The sequence below is a fragment of the Mytilus galloprovincialis genome, chromosome 9 (assembly GCF_965363235.1).
Source record: "Mytilus galloprovincialis chromosome 9, xbMytGall1.hap1.1, whole genome shotgun sequence".
NCBI lineage: Eukaryota > Metazoa > Mollusca > Bivalvia > Mytilida > Mytilidae > Mytilus > Mytilus galloprovincialis.
The window spans coordinates 298,694-317,584 of NC_134846.1; the positions used below are offsets into that span (position 1 = coordinate 298,694).

Consider the following 18,891-nt stretch of genomic DNA (forward strand, 5'->3'; position numbering starts at 1 on the left):
TGGGTTTAGAACTTAGAATGTTGCATTGCATTCTTCAAGGCCATATTTTGTCACTCTTTCCTTTGTCATGGTTTATTATGAGATATGTTTTATCAAAGTTATTTTTTATTTGTTATAATGTTATACCTCGCTATTTTCAGACACACATAAAGAATGTCTTAAAAACGCGTATATAAAAAAAAGCGTTATGGCATTAGCGATTGCACTGATCAGTTAAAGAATAAATTATGACTATTCTGTAAATCATGCATTCATCCGTTTTGAAGGCCGTTCCATAACCTATAATGGTTTACTTTTATGAATTGTTACTTAAATGGAGATTTGTCTCATTGGCGCTCATACCACATCTTTTTATATCTAGTCTCCGACGCTGCAAATAAATGGTAGGAAATCTACAAATACAGTCATGTTCTTTCAGAAAAATTATAGTTATATTGAATAACATATCATAAATGCAAAATATACGTGTCGATCTGATAAATGAATGTTTGCCCAAAGAGAGAAAGGCACGAAATCGAGACATACATGTAAGGAATCCGAGTTACTCTATGCGTATGCAAATTGTCCTTTTCTCGTACCCCTTTAAACAGCTGATGCGAACAAAAACCTGACGTCAAAAATCTATGACATGAATGATCCCATTTTTTGTTATGATTAAGCTGACTTATTTTGTTGCGGATTGGTTGAAAATTTAAACTGACAAAGAAATTTTAAAAAGTTAGGCAAATTATTATTGATAAGTTCAAATTATATTGGCTTTAACCAGATACGACTAGTTGACCGAATGTCTGTTACTCATTACACATAATTCAGTTGACAGAAACCAATTTGATGATTTAGAATATAAAGGATGTGTTCTTCTGACGTCCCAGTATCGTTGAAATCTTGTTCTTACAAATTATTTCCAAAACATGTGATTCAAGTGGAAAATATTTAAGAATTAAAAAAAATGTTATAATCAAACTAAACTTTCTGAAAAATAATTGTTTAGTTTCTCGGTAATAAATATTTCAAATTTTATTACCAATCAATTCTGTCTTTTTAGAAAATGGGTGAGGGATACAAGAAATGATTTTACCAGAAACATGTACATCCAATAAAACTCTTTTCTTTTCAAATTTCTAAGATATGATTTTTTCAATCATTTATAACAAAGGCGTTGTCATGAATTAATGTGCATTTTGTTCTTAAAAAAAAAGAGAAAACAAATCACAAATTTACAAAATTGACAGCATAGAAAAGCATCAAAATATGATAAAACTTTCTTATACAAACACCCACCTATAGTTTTTTTCAGTTTAATTTATTCAGATTGGTCCTCTGCATCTTTATGAAAAGTATGAAAAAAGTGTAATTGTGGAACTTTGATTTTTTTCACGATAGTAACTCCAAAACTTTTTAAAAATGATGAAATATGGGAAAATCATCATCATTGGATATTTTCAAAGCAAAAACAGAAGTGTAACATCATATGATTTTTTCCCCACCATTTATTTTTACAGTCATATAAACCCAAAAATCAGGCAAAGAAAAAAAAATTAATTGAAGAAGCTTTTGGCTCCTCAGATATGTCCGTTCTTAAAGCTGAACATAATGACAACCAAGATTGCAATTAAAAATAAACCAGTTAAAGTGTTGGTGATGGTGATGTGTTTGTAGATCTTACTTTACTAAACATTCTTGCTACTTACAATTATCTCTATCTATAACAGTACTTTCTGTGCAAAATGTAATTGAAAATCTTCAAATTTTAAGAAAATTGTTAAAAATTGACTATGAAGGGCAATAACTCCTTAGGGGGTCAATTGACTATTTTGGTCATACTGACTTATTTTTAGTTCTTACTTTGCTGTACATTATTGCTGTTTACAGTTTATCTCTATCTATAATAATATTCAAGATAATAACAAAAAAAAAAACAGCAAAATTTCCTCAAAATTACCAATTTAGGGGCAGCAACCTAACAACCGATTATCCGATTCATCTGAAAATTCCAGGGCAGATAGATCGTGACCTGATCAACAATTTTACCCGTTGTCAGATTTGCTCTAAATGCTTTGGTTTTTGAGTTATAAGCCAAAAACTGCATTTTACCCCTATGTTCTATTTTTAGCCATGGCGGCCATCTTGGTTGGTTGGGCGGCGCACCGGACACATTTTTTAAACTAGATACCCCAATGATGATTATGGCCAAGTTTGGTTAAATTTGGCCCAGTAGTTTCAGAGGAGAAGATTTTTCTAAAAGATTACTAAGATTTACGAAAAATGGTTAAAAATTGACTATAAAGGGCAATAACTCCTAAAGTGGTCAACTGATCATTTTGGTCATGTTGACTTATTTGTAGATCTTTAATACTTTGCTGAACATTATTGCTGTTTACAGTTTATCTCTATCTATGATAATATTCAAGATAATAACCAAAAAAAGCAAAATTTCCTTAAAATTACCATTTCAGGGGCAGCAACCCAACAACGAAATGTCCGATTCATCTGAAAATTTCAGGGCAGATAGATCTTGACCATCAGAATAATTTTACCTGTTGTCAGATTCGCTCTAAATGCTTTGGTTTTTGAGTTATAAGCCAAAAACTGCATTTTACCCCTATGTTCTATTTTTAGCCATGGCGGCCATCTTGGTTGGTTGGCCGGGTCACCGGACACATTTTTTAAACTAGATACCCCAATGATGATTGTGGCCAAGTTTGGTTAAATTTGGCCCAGTAGTTTCAGAGGAGAAGATTTTTGTAAAAGTTAACGCAGGACGACGACGACGACGGACGACGACGGACGACGACGGACGACGGACGCCAAGTGATGAGAAAAGCTCACTTGGCCTTTCGGCCAGGTGAGCTAAAAAGCATGGATATTGTGTGCACGTGTTTAACATGTACAATCAGATAATAGATATTTTAAGGACATACATGCGTATTGCGATGTCACACTGAGGTCACTTTGTAAACGGAAAATAGGTCGGAGAATTGCTTCGTGGTAGGAAGCAAATAAAATAAAGTAAACTTCTTCTAAATATGAACAAATTAAATAATTTTCTTTAGAAAAAAGTATACATGTATGTTCATAAGTTTTATAATGAAAACTATCCATTGAGTTTTAAAAAAAACCATATGCATTATTTTTTTTTTAATTTGAGGTTTCATATGACTTTAAACCAACAAACCCCTATGAAAGAAACCAATTACTGAGACGTATAACTGTTGTTACTGCATAATATGATATCGGTACATTTCCAAAAAGGATCCCTTTCAGAAATGCAAGGGCGAAAACAATACGTGAAATGGATGACAGTGTATAAGTATATGCAGAATCTGGTACTGTTTTATACAGACTCTGAAAAATATGCAGACTTGTTCAGAAAATACGAAATACGAATGGATCGAAAATTAAGGTAATAATCATTTCAAGAGAGAATATACGGGCATTCAATTTAAAGCCGAAAATCACAGAACTGTATTAAAAACCCGGATATCTAGTTCATTGATAACAAAATATTTGCCTCAAAGTATTACTGTTGGTTAGACGTCGGATATTTCCGAGACTATGACATATTTGGGAAAAGGTTCAGCCGAATCCATTATTTCATCAGGTAATGTTTGGATTTCGGGTGGTTTGATATTGGATAAGCTGGATACTTATAGATTATCGTTGGTCATCTCAACGAGAAAGTCAATCGAGTTGAGATGACCAATGATAATCTGTTTATCGCTATTTTACCTATGACGACGTTTTCAATTTCATGCCAATTTCGTTACCAACGCCACGTGCCTCCTTCGTTTCAAGCGATAATTTTCCATCTTAAGCAAGTAGCATGATATGAAAAGTTATGACAATAATGGTTAAAGGAAAAATTCACAAAATAGAGATAATTTAAAGTGGTTCGAATCTCATTTTGAAAAGAAAGTTGAATATAATTTACCGCTAGGTTTAATGAATGACGATTTGCGTATTTTCTATGCGATGTATATATACATACGATAACGGAAAGGTAAAAACATCCAGTTGATATTGAAGTTCAACCATACGAACCGGATAAAAGGAAAGATATTATACCTGGAAAGAATTACAGCAAGTCTGATGATAAATGGTTTTACTTGGAGTATTTGATGTACCATGAATTTAAATAAATCAAAGTATGAACCAAAACAATTAAATATGGCAAACCCAAATGGAAAGGTACAATTATCATTGAAAAACAGAACAAGTTGCTTTTAAAAAAAAAGTCAATACGTGAACCTTAGAACTTTTTTTTTTAAGGCTAATTCTTATTTCAACTGAATTGTAAATTATATCTCAGTGTTTTCATTATTATGTGTGTGGAGGATAATATTTTCTTTTTTTTTTTATTGTAAATCAGGACAATTTGGGTATGTTGAGAGTGGTGTTAAATATAAAGTGAGGAGATAATTAATATTTTTATTTCGATATTAATTTTTACCAACGCGAAAGGTCAAAATATTACCAGTGGATGACACTTCTAGGGTTCTTATTGGTAGAGGTCCCACAGTCATTATATTTACTTCTATGTTGAAAAAAACCCCATATTAAACAGCTATAGAAAGAAGTGGTATGAGTGCCTATGACACAACTCTATATCTAAGGAACAATTTATGAAAGTAAACCATTATAGGTAAAGGTACGACATTTAACACACAGCCTTGGCTCACACCGAACAGCAAGCTATAAAGGGCACAGCACATTACTAGTATAAAACCATTCTAATGGACAAACTAACGGTCTAATCTATATAAAAACGAGAAACGAGAAACACGTATAAACTAAATAAACAAGACGACAACTATTGTACATCAGATTCCTGACTAAGGACAGGTGCTAACATTTGCAGCGAATTAAACGTTAAAGTACGATTATTTTGTTTCATAGAATGTGGAATGTATATTCCTACCAATAAGACAACAGAGGCGGATTAAGGGGGGCAGGGGGCCCGCCCCCCCTTTTCTGTGAAAAATTTGCTTGCTTATATAGAGAATCACTGAAGCATGACCGGAGCGGGCCCCCTCTTAGGCAGTCAGTGCCCCCTTCCCCCTTTATGAAAAATTCTAGATCCGCCACTGGACAAAATCTACTTGCTAATCATTTGTTTTGTGCATGCCGTAAAACCCTGTTCCACATTAGAAATGGGTTTGGATCCAGCTTATACATTCAATTTGCTGCTTATACATGTATACTTAATATGCCTGTCTGAAATCAGGAGCTTGTTTTTTTTTATTTGCTTACTATCGTGTCTGTTTTTGGTTCTTTAGTATAAAAAAAAAATGCCATTAATCTGATGCAGATATGTGCATAATGGTGAAAATATACCACCCATGGGCGCTCTCAATTTGTTTGTGTTCATTGTTTCTTAGAAAATTTAACAAATGTAGTTAAACCTTTTCGGTTGGGAATCTTGAAAAGATATTCTTGTGTGAGCAATTAAGTCTTCTGTCTTGATAACCGTTTCTTTTAAATTAACAATGATCATATTGTGTACATGTACGTTACATAATAGGCAATAAGAATGCATTCCTTTTTTTATCTTGTGTGACTCTATTTTATTAATGAAATCTGTTGTATCTACATGTAGAATTCAAAAGTTATGCCTCTTCAATAATGGTTTATAAATTATATTAGGTTATTTCTCAATCTCAATCCATCTCGTGGGAGAGTTACACCTATTACTCATCAGTCGTATTTAAAGGAACATTAATTAATGTACATTGTATCATACTAGTTGACCAGTTCGCAATGCCTCATCAATTATTTCTAAATTAATTTCATGAATTTTTGGAAGAATGAGGTACATGTGTCCATGTTTTGAATCATTATTATTCTTTAAAAAGATATACATATGGATAGCTATTGATTTTTTCTATATAGATTTTCAACTATATATTTTATTATCATGTATATATAGCATATAAGTGAGTTAGCGATCAGTGTAAAGATCTGTATTGCCATGTTTTAAATATATTGGTTACCCCGTATGGAGGTGCTCTTAATTGCAGGAAGCTAATACAGATAAAAAAAATATGTTCCGAATCAACAAAAAGAAAGTCTCCGAATATTCCTCCATAGACCATATTTCTAACTAATAAATATGCGTGAACCCTCAGGAGTTCACGCAATAATCGAAGAAATGCGCATCGTGTGCAATCAATTGGTGTAATTGAACTCCGAAACATTTTAAATAAGAATGCTTGCATGAGCAAAAATCAAAACAAAATAACAAGATGTGGTATAATTGCTAATGAGACAACGCTCCACCAGAGACTATATGACATATTTCAGAAAATCATGTATGGATGGAGAATTGTCTCATTGGCACTAGTACCACATCTTCTTATATCTATATATGATTTGATTTTTTCTCAGATTAACTTTAAATCTGTATTTCAAAAATGATAAATTTCGTTGTGATGATTCTCGAATAAGTAATGCGGAATTACAGGTTAATTTTGAATTGTTTATCTTCCAGTGGCAAGTATTTCATGCATATTCAGGACGAAGAAAATAATATGACCGTTTTCAATACAACTAGAAGCTGTTTTATATCTTACAATACATGTAACTCGGGACGTTGTAAAAACTTTTAATACAAGGATGTATTGTTTTACATATAACATTAACTTCCAAAAATATATCACCCATTAGATTTGTCACTTTGACCCCAAGTTTTATGACGTGTAAAACCGGCTACTAGTAAAATGATCTCGGACCGACGGTCAGTCTGGAAGCGTAGAACATTCGGAACCTTGTGTGTAATCAATTCCTCAGATGCAGTTGTTTAATTAAAACTTCAACAATGCACATACTTATTACATTAAATATTTATAAAAGTTGCGTATCTGCAACAAGGAAATTGTTTGAGAAATTTTGCATATTTGGATAGACGTGAGAACTATGTATTTTACAGTAAACGTTTTAAAAGACCAAACTTATAATAAATAGTGGACTTTTTCTTTAAAGTTGTTTATACAAAGTTAGTATAAACTATCCAAACAGAACTAGACATTTTTATAATTTATGACTTGGATAGAAAGTTGTCTTATTGGCACTCATATCACATCTTCTTATATCTATCTTTTTCATGTAACTGAAGTTGAGATCCAGAAGCCACAATTGTAACTACATGTATAATAACATAACTAAATTACACAATGCAAACACACAAACCAACAAAAAAGAGCTGCATACATTTTTTTTTATCAAACCATCCTTTACCATTGTCGTCAAAGAGTGAACAAAAATTCTGATGGTGTTTAGATGGCGATATCGACTAGGATAACACTAACACACTTACCCTTCTGAAATATTTCTAGATGCATTAAAGGGAAACATTTTAAAAGGAAAAGTCAGATAGCATTCAGTATTACAGCACAGACAGAGATACTCGTTGCGTAAACACTTAAATGTTTCTAGTCAAAATCGACCATTGAATTCACAAAAAAAATAAGTAATGGTCATTTTTATTTGAAAAAAACATACTGAAAACTTTTTTTTAAAACTTCAAACAAACATCATTGTCAATAAAAAAGATATAAGTCAAGATCAAGTTATAATGGATTAATTTATTAAAGGTAGATAATACAACATCAAATAATATGTTATTAAGACACTTGTAAAATAGACAATATACACAATTGTATGGTACACTATTCATAGATATAAATAATGGATGCAAAAAAAAAAAAATAATGACAGAACAATGTTAGAGTATATATTTGAAAGTAAAATAACAATTATCAAACTATGTTGCTAATGAAAAGATATAATTTCTTCCTAACTTTAATATAATAGCTGACTGTGAGATATAAACATTCCAAAAGGATTGTTAAAAAATATATATATAGGATATTTAGGTCTACAAAATAACGGGTAATGAGATATTTGAAAGCTTTCTGATTAAGATTGTGTCTCTGATGTTTTTAAACTAACAACATTTTATTTGATCACGCAGACACATTGCATAAGTGAAATAAGAGGAAAAACATATTTACAAACAATATAAATCAATGGTTAAAATGAAAAATAAAATAAAAATACACAAGTATACAATCAATGTATACGGATATGCTTACCTTTTTGGGATATTTGGCCTTTCTTCTGTTTGATTTCATCAAAACTCCCAGTCGTACCTTTTTTACTTAGATTTTTAACTATACACACAATCTATATGTAACAATAAGTAAATTGAGGAGGTTATTAATTACAAAACGTATGAATGTAACCCTTAAGTCCATATAAAATACAATTATATTTAAATTCTGTCAATTTCAATATAACGTTACTGGTCTGCATTCAAAACGTTCTCTTTAGAATCTGTATACTCAAATTTACTAAGATGATGTCTTTTTGGTAATGCTACTGTACCATGAATTTTACAAGTGATTTTTATTGCGTTTTGGTACAGATATTATTCTGTGTGGTTTGTCTGTTAGTTTCAGTGTTAATATTAGTTGGTTTGCCTATTAAAAGTATAGTGAAGCATTTAGTCCTTTTCTTTTGAAGTTTAATTTGTTTACTGTATCGTTTTATAACTATTCACAACTTTATAACTCAAAACTCCTAATCACGGTGTTAACATGTTTAAAGAAGTTTCTAAAATATAAAATAATTATAAATAACATAGTAAATTATAAGTAACGTTTTTTGTACTCTTGATATCATATCGTTTAATCGTTATGAAGGACAACAGCGACATCCGATTCCACATCATACAATGTAACTGTAATGTGTACGTCAAAGTAGCATGTTTACGTAAGGGCATACGATACAGATACAGGGGAGGCAATGACGTTGCTAACGTAAATTTTTATTTTCATACCATTCAAACTTATTTAACTTGAAAACGAGTTCATAGACCCCTCTTTTTTAAAATGCCATTTGGTTTGATTGCGCGAGTAGATAATGTGTGTTAATTTTCATGAAAACGTAAATAGTGCAATTTTTTTAAATTTGATAAATATACAGCAAAAAATTATATTTTTTTCTGCATTCATGAACATTTAATAAATATGAGTTATTTCTGAATAAAAAATGTATACATTTTTAAGATACTTATAAAATACAGAAATTACAATTTTTTTGAGAAAAAAACAATTTGTGTTTATCTTTTAAAACAAAACAGTTATGTCTTTCTTTCGAAATGGAAAATACGACCACAAATCCGAATTTTGAGCAAAGATACAAAATTAAGACCTCATTTTACTCAAAAAGTAGCACTTAGTGGTATATTTTTTATTACATATTTGATTTAATCAGGTAAAAAATAAGAATATTTTATCAAAATGTAAATACGGGATAAAAACTGTATCGTTTGCCCTTAAAAGGTATTTTTAATAAAAGATGAACTATATATAGACAAAGGTATTTAAAGTAAATAATTCACTGATTACCTGAGTATGATAAATACATTTATATTTCAAAAACAAAACTCGCGACAATGTTGATTGATCTTCAGGAGTACGCATTTCGTATGCTTTTCACAAGCAAAAAATATGAAATAAACATGAATAATTTTGCCCTAAGAATTAGACTTCATTTTAAAACATGAAGGATAAATTAAAAAATTGTTTCAATTGCAATGGCTTTTAAGTTTTAAGAGTTTCTGACTGCATTGCAGACCTATTGTTGGCCATTGGCTGCTGTCTGCTCTATGGTCAGGTTGTTGTCTCTTTGACACATTACCCATTTCCATTCTCAATTCTATCTTTTTCCGAAGATTATGAGGTTAAGTACAACTGGCAAATATAGTATTTTCTAATCAATATGTCAACCTGGGAATCGTAACGAAGTAAATTCCTAAATATGTGTACATGTATTTGTAATACATTACGTATGCGTAGGAACAAAAATGGTACCAACAAACGATAAGAGAAGTAAAACATTGCCCCACAATACATATAAAATTGAGAAGGTATATACATGATATATGCGAAATGGCAAGCTCTAAAGATTTTTCCAAATATTGACACGCGCGATAAAAAAAAACAGCAATAAAGTTGTGGCGACGATGGCAGTTATAGAAAAGCTTTTTAGTTGCGGAACTTCATTCACATGCGTAACCGTGTTTGATCATGACTGTTAATCGTCATTTTGGTTTCTTTCTCCACCATTTTGAGATTTGTAAAATAATCGAAATTGAGAAGAGACTTCCTCTGTTTATTGGTCTCCGTCTGTTTCAAATGCTTGATTTGTGTACATGTTTGTCTGATCGTTTCTTTTGAAAATGTCTTGACCACCATTGGTTTGCTGTTCCCTGCATAAAATGGACGAGTAACCAAATTTATTTCCAAAGTCAGTTGACGCATATCATGTATATGCATAAGAATATCAAGTTTGAAAGTATGACTTGTTTCAGCAATTATTTTTTACACTTATATGTTTTTTTTGTCGCAAATGTAATTATAAATGTAGTTGGTGTTTGTTTAAAAGTAACACACATAACAGAGTGTTTCTTATCGGTTGCGTCGATATCAGATATATTTTACATTGAATGATACAAACTTTTGAAACCACCTTTGTGTAACGTGCAATTTTGTACGCTATCGTGTTGGAATTCGCTCGTTATACAAAACTAAATAGTCAAAGAAATGTACAATTGATAATTTGTTAAAATTGACATAGGATTGAGTTTTGTTTAATATCGACAATGTACTACAAAAGTTGTATCGAAATGTTTGTAGTTTAGGTACTATAAACTCCTTTTGAAATGATCTTTAAAATTAAGTATGCAGTATGTGTGTCGTAACCTCAGTTTTGGGTTATTTTTATATAATTTCTGAAACTAACAGTTGTTGATCTTAATTTAAAGTAGTGTGTGTAATTGCCAATGAGACAGCTATAGCTACCAAACGTAAGTTCAATGAACTTCATGTAAGTTCAATGAACTTCATGTAAGTTCACCGCTCGACTTCAACTATTAAGACTCATTCAGTTTAGTCAACTATTAACGGCCATGACGAAAAAAGTGTGAAACAATTCTAACAAGAAAAATAAGGGCTTAATTTCATATAATTTAGTAAACGAGAAGCAAGTTTGACTAACATGAACCAACCATATTGTTACCCTGAATTCCATTATTCTGATTTAGGACAGACACAAACAGAGAGTTGCGGCGTTAAAATGACTGCGTGTGTTCGCATGACTTTATTATATTGCGATTTCAGGTGATCAGACTTTTGGTTACATTATGTGAACAAACGTTAGAATAAAAGTCAACTTGGTATAACCATCATTATGTGAACTATACATTCTCAAACTTACTGTTTTAAGTCATCACTTACCCTAGATACTTCGTTGTATCAAAGTACCCAACATTATCTACCGTTCGAGTCGATGTATTGTTAATTCCTTGCTGCAAGTTTGCAGTTATACTTTTTATCTGCTTTTTTTCTTCAGAATTGGTCAATGGTCTGATAAATGGATAAAATGCTACTCATTAACGATATTACCAGGATAATAGTTCTGTATGCCAAGCACGCTTTTCGTGTACAAAAAGAAAAACTCAGATGAGCGTTCAACATAATCAAAAGCTAAAAGGCCAAATTGAGTACTAGGTTGAGAACAGACGAGAACCCAACGTATCGAAAGTTTTTTTGTGTTGCCCATCTCACTCCCGGTATATCATTATTTGTATCAATCATACATGTGGTCTTTAGAGTCAACAGTACATTTACGACTGTCAAATTCGATAAATGCATTTAATATACAATCATCAAAACAGTATTCAATGCCCCTGAAGGTATAGGCTTAAATGATTTTTCATATGTATAATATAAATAGCACAATTTATTAGTATTGATTGCCAATGTCAAATAGAACCATTGTATCTGTAGTACTATAATTTATGTCAATCACATTTCAGCTTACACTTTATTATCACAATTTTATCTACTTGAATGATTCTTTAAATTTTTTCAGTTATTTTACTTAGTTAGTTTTATTTTCATCTAACACTTATTGAAAACGCTTTCTACTTATATAATACAAATTAATTCGGTTCGGTTGAGTAACTGCACTCTTCTCTCAAAGTTTGGCTATAACGCTTTATATGTTATTGATAATTTGGAAAAAAACTTTAGTCAGGATTGGTTACTTAAGTAATGAAAAACTGAACGATATACAGATTGAGAGTAAATAAGTTTTACTCACTTGTTTGTACTATTATTAACAGCATTCTCGTCTTTCTTTATATGCCTTTCTCCAGATTCAACTTTAATCCTTTCTTGTGTTTCTGGGCTTCTGTTTACAGTTTGTGTATCTTCTTGTGTTTCTTGGCGTCTGTTTACAGTTTGTGTATCTTCTTGTGTTTCTAGGCTTCTGTTTACAGTTTGTGTATCTTCTTGTGTTTCTGCGCTTCTGTTTACAATTTGTGTATCTTCTTGTGTTTCTGCGCTTCTGTTTACAGTTTGTGTATCTTCTTGTGGTTCTGCGCTTCTGTTTACAGTTTGTGTATCTATGTCATTGTGTTTGTTTATATTTTTTAATTTTGTTGCTTCGTTTATCTGTGCATATTCGACGAGTTGCGGTAAAATAGGTCTAAATAAAATGTTAAACTTTCAAATGCATAATAGGTAATCCAGGCCATGCTCGTGTTTAAAATAAAATGTGTCAATAGCAAAATTCAATCGTAATCTGTTTTTTTTTTATTTTCTGAAGTCTTTCCTTATAGAATTTTGCTTACTTTTACTTACGTCAAATACTTGGTTGACTACTAATAACGATTGTGTCATAGTTGCGTCTGGTCTACACAATTTTAATTCTGGTACATGTTTTTGTTTAAAAAAGATTTTTGCTATTGTCGAAACTACAATCCGTCCTTCTTCTATTGATTGTGTGTGGATCGAACGTGACTGATTGCCAATTTTGGTACTAACCATGAAAGTTATAAAGATGTGTCAAATGCGGACAAATCTTCTTAATCTTTTGAAGCACTTGATACCACCTCCAGTTTCATAAAATAAGAAGCTTATGTTGCTCATGTTTTAGTTTTTAGTATACTACTGTGTGTTATCAAAATTTTCAATGGCTGTGGTCTTTAAACCTTTAACTTTTTGGTCTTTAAACCTTTAACTCTTTGGTCTTTAAAGTGTATGTTTTAATATCAAAATATCTTTATATGTCAAGTCGAATAATATCAATAATTTATATGACCAATGGTTTGCGTATTGAGTGATGTTGTTTTGTTGAATATGAATTATTTAAAACCAGAAAAGCATTTTAACGCACTGAATAACAATGAATAAGTGAAAAGTAAATTTCACTATTTTGAACTGGTTAATACTGCTTGTGGTGGTCTCTCCTTTTGCTGGAGCTATTTGATAGTGTAAACATCGAGAAGTTTCGGTTAACTAAGGAAAGCGTTTCAGACTATACACATTATCAAATAGTATGCATAATCATATTCAATTTAACAAAATCATGCAGCCAAATTTATGTCTCCAATAATGGATGTTTAAATGTTCTATGGTTTCACTTTTGACTAGTGAAAACAGTCATTTATACAAAAATTATCAAAGGTTCCAGGATTATATGTTAATACACCAGACTCGCGTTTCGTCTACACAACACTAATCAGTGACGCTCAGATCAAAATATTTATAAAGCCAAACAATTAGTAACAATCCTCTTGTACAATCTCTTTGAAAATTGAATACATGGTTTTAAATGCTGTATATCTCAAGAATGATCAAATAGTTACTTGTTAAACCGATCTTTTTATTTTTTTGCTTATACTTTTCTAATTCAGTACTGGTTGCTTGTTATTTCAGTTTTTGTTTAAAACATTAGATGCTTTTAATTTTATGATCTGGAATGGTGTTTGTGTTTTTCATATTTTTCTCAACGCCGATCTTTGACAATCTATCATCTTATTTTTCTAAAGATAATACTTGTCATAGTTTATGTTTAGGTACGCTTGATGCGGGAAACAGTTGTATAGATAAACATGATAAAAGATAAGAGTGAATGTCAAAAGATGTTGCATAGAAAAGAATTTCCATCTAGCAATACAACTTTTCCTCCAAAACATCAAAAATAAGAAATAGTTGTCTCATGGGTAAACGTAACACATACACTTTTTATTTTTCCTCCGATTATTATATTCAGTTCTTCTTGATTGAGCAAGCCATACACTATGTTTAACAATAAATGTCCTTCTTAAAATACCTGTCAGCTATTTGAAATTTGTTTTCCGTTTGTTTTTTGTTGCAGCTTAAGTCATCCTATTAAAACTTTTAACGACTTGCATTTTTAAAAATAGATAAGACTAATATATCTTCTTAAATATTCTATAATATTATTATTGGCAGTATACCAAAGCATTTTCTAGCAAGTAGTGTACTGATTGACTATATTGACGGTAAAGGTTATTTTTAGTACGCCACATTTTTTATGGGTACATACATTTAGCTTATTGACTGTTTATCTAGCTTTTTACTTACGATGCATTCGTTGCTTCGTCCTCTCTCTTTTGATTATTTATGTTTTGTGTATTAGACTGTTTAGCTATTACGACCTCCTCCCGATCGAAACCTTTACTTTCCGTAAAAAGGACAGGAATATCACCCTCAAATACAACTGATTCGTAGCCACTATGTTTTAGTTTACCCTCAGGTCTTGTATTACAGTCCAACAAATTCGTATCTTTACTTGTAATATGTTTGTTACTCCCATTACTGAAACAGACCGATAGGAATATACAAAAAATTTAGCAAGCTTCCTTATCGAACCTTAGAAAATTCTAAACGTGTTGTACGTATGATAGTGACGTCACACAGTAAAAAGGAAAAAACACGTACAAGGTTAAGAATACAACAAGGAGCTCGAAAACAAATACGTAATTTAAAATTTATTTAACCTGTATTATTAGTAAACTGATAAACATTAATATTTAAAAACATGATCATAACTTTATGCACGTTATTCATATTCTTATATATATATAAGCTGACTTATAAAAGTAAAAAGAAATGTCTCTTTAATTTAGTTCATGTCTTGACTTGCAACAAAATAATTAGGGATGATTGACAAAAACGCGTAACGACCACATACATTTAGTTATATACCAAAAATAAAATTAGCAACATTTTCAAAACATGGTTCCGTCCTGACCTGATCTTCTGTTTGACCAATGCTTTGTCAACTATTATTCGATTGGTCGTTTAGCTCCATTGGTCATGGTATTATGAGCCATTTTCGATTGATTGTTGATGTATTGTTTATATTAACAAAGTGAACTATGCAGCGCACTGGGATATGGCAAAGAGAAGGACGAAAGATACCAACTTCATGGCTTTAAAATAAAAAGACAAACAGACAAATAATGGTACACAATACACAGCATAGCATACTTAAAACCTTACTGACCTGATATCTGTGGCTTTATCATAATTATCACAATCATTTTCCTTTTTGTAACGTTTTTCGCCTGATATATCGTAAACTCCATCCTGTAGATTTGCATACATGTCTTCTTTTTGACTACCTTCACTGTCTATTTCTTTGATTTGCCTATTTTTCGCCCTTGATATGTTTTTTACAAGATCATTCCTACAAGATGTAAGGCAAGAAGTTCTAAAAAAAATATCATTATGAATCATTTTTCTCTTGAGTCTAGTATATATTTTCTGCTACGATTCAATTAAAATCTGTAACTGAAATTATCGCTAGTTATATTTCAAATATTTACCAAAAAAAAAACCCCCCAGTGAACATTGTTAACATTTTACATATATATCATATATATATATATATAAACACACAAATTAGAGTTTGTTAAACAAATTAGATGGGTGTTGTATAAATTAGATAATCCAACTTTTAATTTCGAACAGTTTTAATCTCAAACAAGTCAATCCTCCATCAATATCAACTCGAAGATGTACGTATATGTATGATGTAGACATTATTTGAAATTTAAAGTTCGATGTGTTACAAGCGTGCAACGTTGTCACAATCTTTTAATTTCTTAGTCAGAGGATATCAACTATTTAGTAGAATGTTAAATTAAAGAACAATGCTTATTTCATTCTTACTCAGATGCTCCTGAATAGATCGCGATTCAAATAGATAAAGGACGAAGTCGGCATGAGTAGGAAAACCGTTGGTTCCAATGCAAAACAGGTATCATAAACGTAAAACAAATCTGATGTTAATAAAAAAATTAAGCAACACAATTAAGTCAGTTTCACGGAATTTTTCGTTTGAATGGAGTGATTTTTTCAAATAGAAATAGGAAGATGTAGTGTGAGTGCCAATGAGACAACTCTCCTTTCAAATAACAATTTATAAAAGTAAACCATTATAGGTCAATGTACGGCCTTCAACACGGAGCCTTGGCTCACACCGAACAACAAGCTATAAAGGGCCACACCATTACTAATGTAAAACCATTCAAACGGATAAATCAACGGTCTAATCTATATAAAAAACGAAAAACGAGAAACACGTATAAATTACATAAACAAACGACAACTGCTGTACATCAGATTCCTGACTTAGGATAGGTGCAAACATTTGCAGCTGGATTAAACGTTTTAATGGTACCAAACCTTCTCCCTTTTTATGAAACAATAGTACAACATACAACATAGAAAAACACACAACATAGAAAAACACACGATAAAATATCAATTGAAAAGCTTAACTCAATTAAAAAACGTAAATTAACACATTGTGAACGAATGAAGATTATTTTTATCCCTTTCTAAGACAATATACTAAGTTAACAGCTTTGTAGAGCACTTTGAAAAAACATCAATATAACAGTGTGTATAACATGTATAATGACACTAATGTAATTTAGGTATCCGATATAGTGAAAGAGGATCCAGAGTTTTATCTTTAGTTGAAACTCAAAATGAACATTGAACAGACCCTTTGGATTTTGTCATTGAAGTATTGCGAAGGTGTATGCTCAGTCGCCAAGTGAGTTGGCAATCACTAATCATTAAATATATTTTTCATTCTGGTATCACCTAAGTTGGACAAAGGTATACAGAAAATAACATTAGTGTACATTACATTGGTAGTTTATGTATGGGGTAAATACATGTACAAAAAAAAATTGTTTGTGACAGTATCTGCAGGGGCAACAATATAGTTATCATGAAAGTAGGACGGATATTTTGCATCATTTTTACATTATGCTGATGTAACATGATAATTTAAAAGTTTATTCAACTAGCTGCTCGTAAATATTAATTCAGTTAGATTTTAATCGACTTTCAACATGTTATAGTATATTTGCCAATTTATGATTTGATACAACATTTTATAATAGATTCAGTTAACGCTTACATTTAATATATCCAAATGAACTTGAAATTAAAGACACTACCGAAACAGATCAATATGCTTCATATTTAAACCTTTTTCTCGATATGACTATTGATGGTAGGTTGAATACCAAAATTTATGACAAACGCGATGACTTTAATTTTCCTATAGTCAACTTTCCATTTCTGTGTAGCAACATCCAAGCGGTACCAGCATATGGAGTATATGTGTCTCAATTGATACGTTACTCTAGAGCTAGCTCAAAGTACGTTGATTTTGTTGAACGATGAATATTGCTTTCTCAAAAGTTGCTAAGACAGGGCTATGAACCAATCAAATTAAGGTCATCACTAAAGAAATTTTACGGTCACCATCATGATCTGATTATCCATTATGACAAAAGTGTGTCAGAAATCATATCTGATATTCTTCCCTAGTCATAATAACCTTCCATCATTACCGAACTGAAAAAAGAAATAACACGACGGGTGCCTATACGGTGCAGGAAATGCTTACCCTTCCGGAGCACCTGATTTCACTCCCGGTTTTTAGTGGAGTTCGTGTTAATTCTTAATTATTATTTATAACTGTTGATGTAAATGTTCTTTGGTTTTTTGAGTCCTTGTTTACTCCTTGGTTTTGATTGTTAGTATCTTTATCACAAATTGTCCCTTTATTTATTGTAGACTTGTTCTATACCGGTCATAATGTTTTTTCGTCCGTGTAAGCATAGTAGTGTGACAATGGTACTAAATCTCATGTTTAGAGAATAATAACTATTGATATCAAAAGATTTAGATTTTTTTTTGTGTTTACTATGAAGAACCTTTTGTATTTGAAATGCGAACTCAATTTCAGTATGAGTTAATCAACAGGATACATACATTATACACAGATATTTTTTGTCTTCCCTTTAGTGCAATTGATGTTCCTCTAATCGGAGACAACTTCACGAATTGATCTCTTACATGTATTACAGTGGCAATCACTAAATTGGCAAAATGACGTTGATTGAACTCATAAACCAATCTTTCGGATATGAAAAAAAACGACAATGACCCCTTAAGATCACTATGTCATGATGTCAGCCCGAGAGCCGATAGGGTCGAGATATGAATGTTTGTTCAAGATTATTATTGTTTTCTGAAATTGTTAAACATTTCACACCGGCATATTACTGTTACTTAATTTATTCACACCTTATTTTAAGGATTTTGTATTTACATTGTATCATTTATCAAATTTATTTGTTCAGTGTATGTTCACTTGTGTTAGTATATCTTTTGATTTAGTTTAACAATTTCAATTGCTATTTAATAGTGTGTCTTTCTATGTTGTAATGTTACACTATTGTTTCTGAAAAGGGCAAACGTTGGAAACTATTAAAACGTTTAAACTTGATGCAATTGTTTGCACTTGTCCTAAGTCAGAAATCTGATGTTCAGTAGTTCTCGTTTGTTGTTGTGTGTTCCACGTTTCTCGGTTTTTTTTTATAAATTAAACTGTTGGTTTTCCCATTTGTGTAATTGTAAACTTGGCCAGTCATTTTTTGGGGTTCTCTGCAGTTCGGTGTGAGTCAAGGTTCCGTGTTGAAGATCG

General features: G+C 31.3%; 1 protein-coding gene across 1 annotated transcript; it reads right to left on the reverse strand.

Moving 5' to 3' along the window:
• Positions 1–7,576: 7,576 nt before the first annotated feature.
• On the reverse strand, positions 7,577–15,487 carry LOC143044187 (uncharacterized). The gene is made up of 5 exons (XM_076216081.1): positions 15,382–15,487; positions 14,457–14,690; positions 12,166–12,552; positions 11,298–11,426; positions 7,577–10,270 (listed from the first exon to the last, which is right to left on the reverse strand). Exons 1-5 carry the CDS (start codon positions 15,480–15,482, stop codon positions 10,174–10,176), a joined length of 948 nt encoding a protein of 315 aa, XP_076072196.1. The 5' UTR covers positions 15,483–15,487; the 3' UTR covers positions 7,577–10,173.
• Positions 15,488–18,891: the final 3,404 nt, after the last annotated feature.

What these genes read in the sequence shown, in the direction of transcription:
- LOC143044187 (XM_076216081.1), bottom strand. Translation starts at nt 15,482, where the DNA reads ATGTATGCAAATCTACAGGATGGAGTTTACGATATATCAGGCGAAAAA. An exon ending in GACGAAGCAACGAATGCATC is followed by an intron (nt 12,553 to 14,456) that starts GTAAGTAAAAAG and finishes CATTTTATTTAG; the next exon opens with ACCTATTTTACCGCAACTCG. An exon ending in GATACAACGAAGTATCTAGG is followed by an intron (nt 10,271 to 11,297) that starts GTAAGTGATGAC and finishes CATTTTATGCAG; the next exon opens with GGAACAGCAAACCAATGGTG.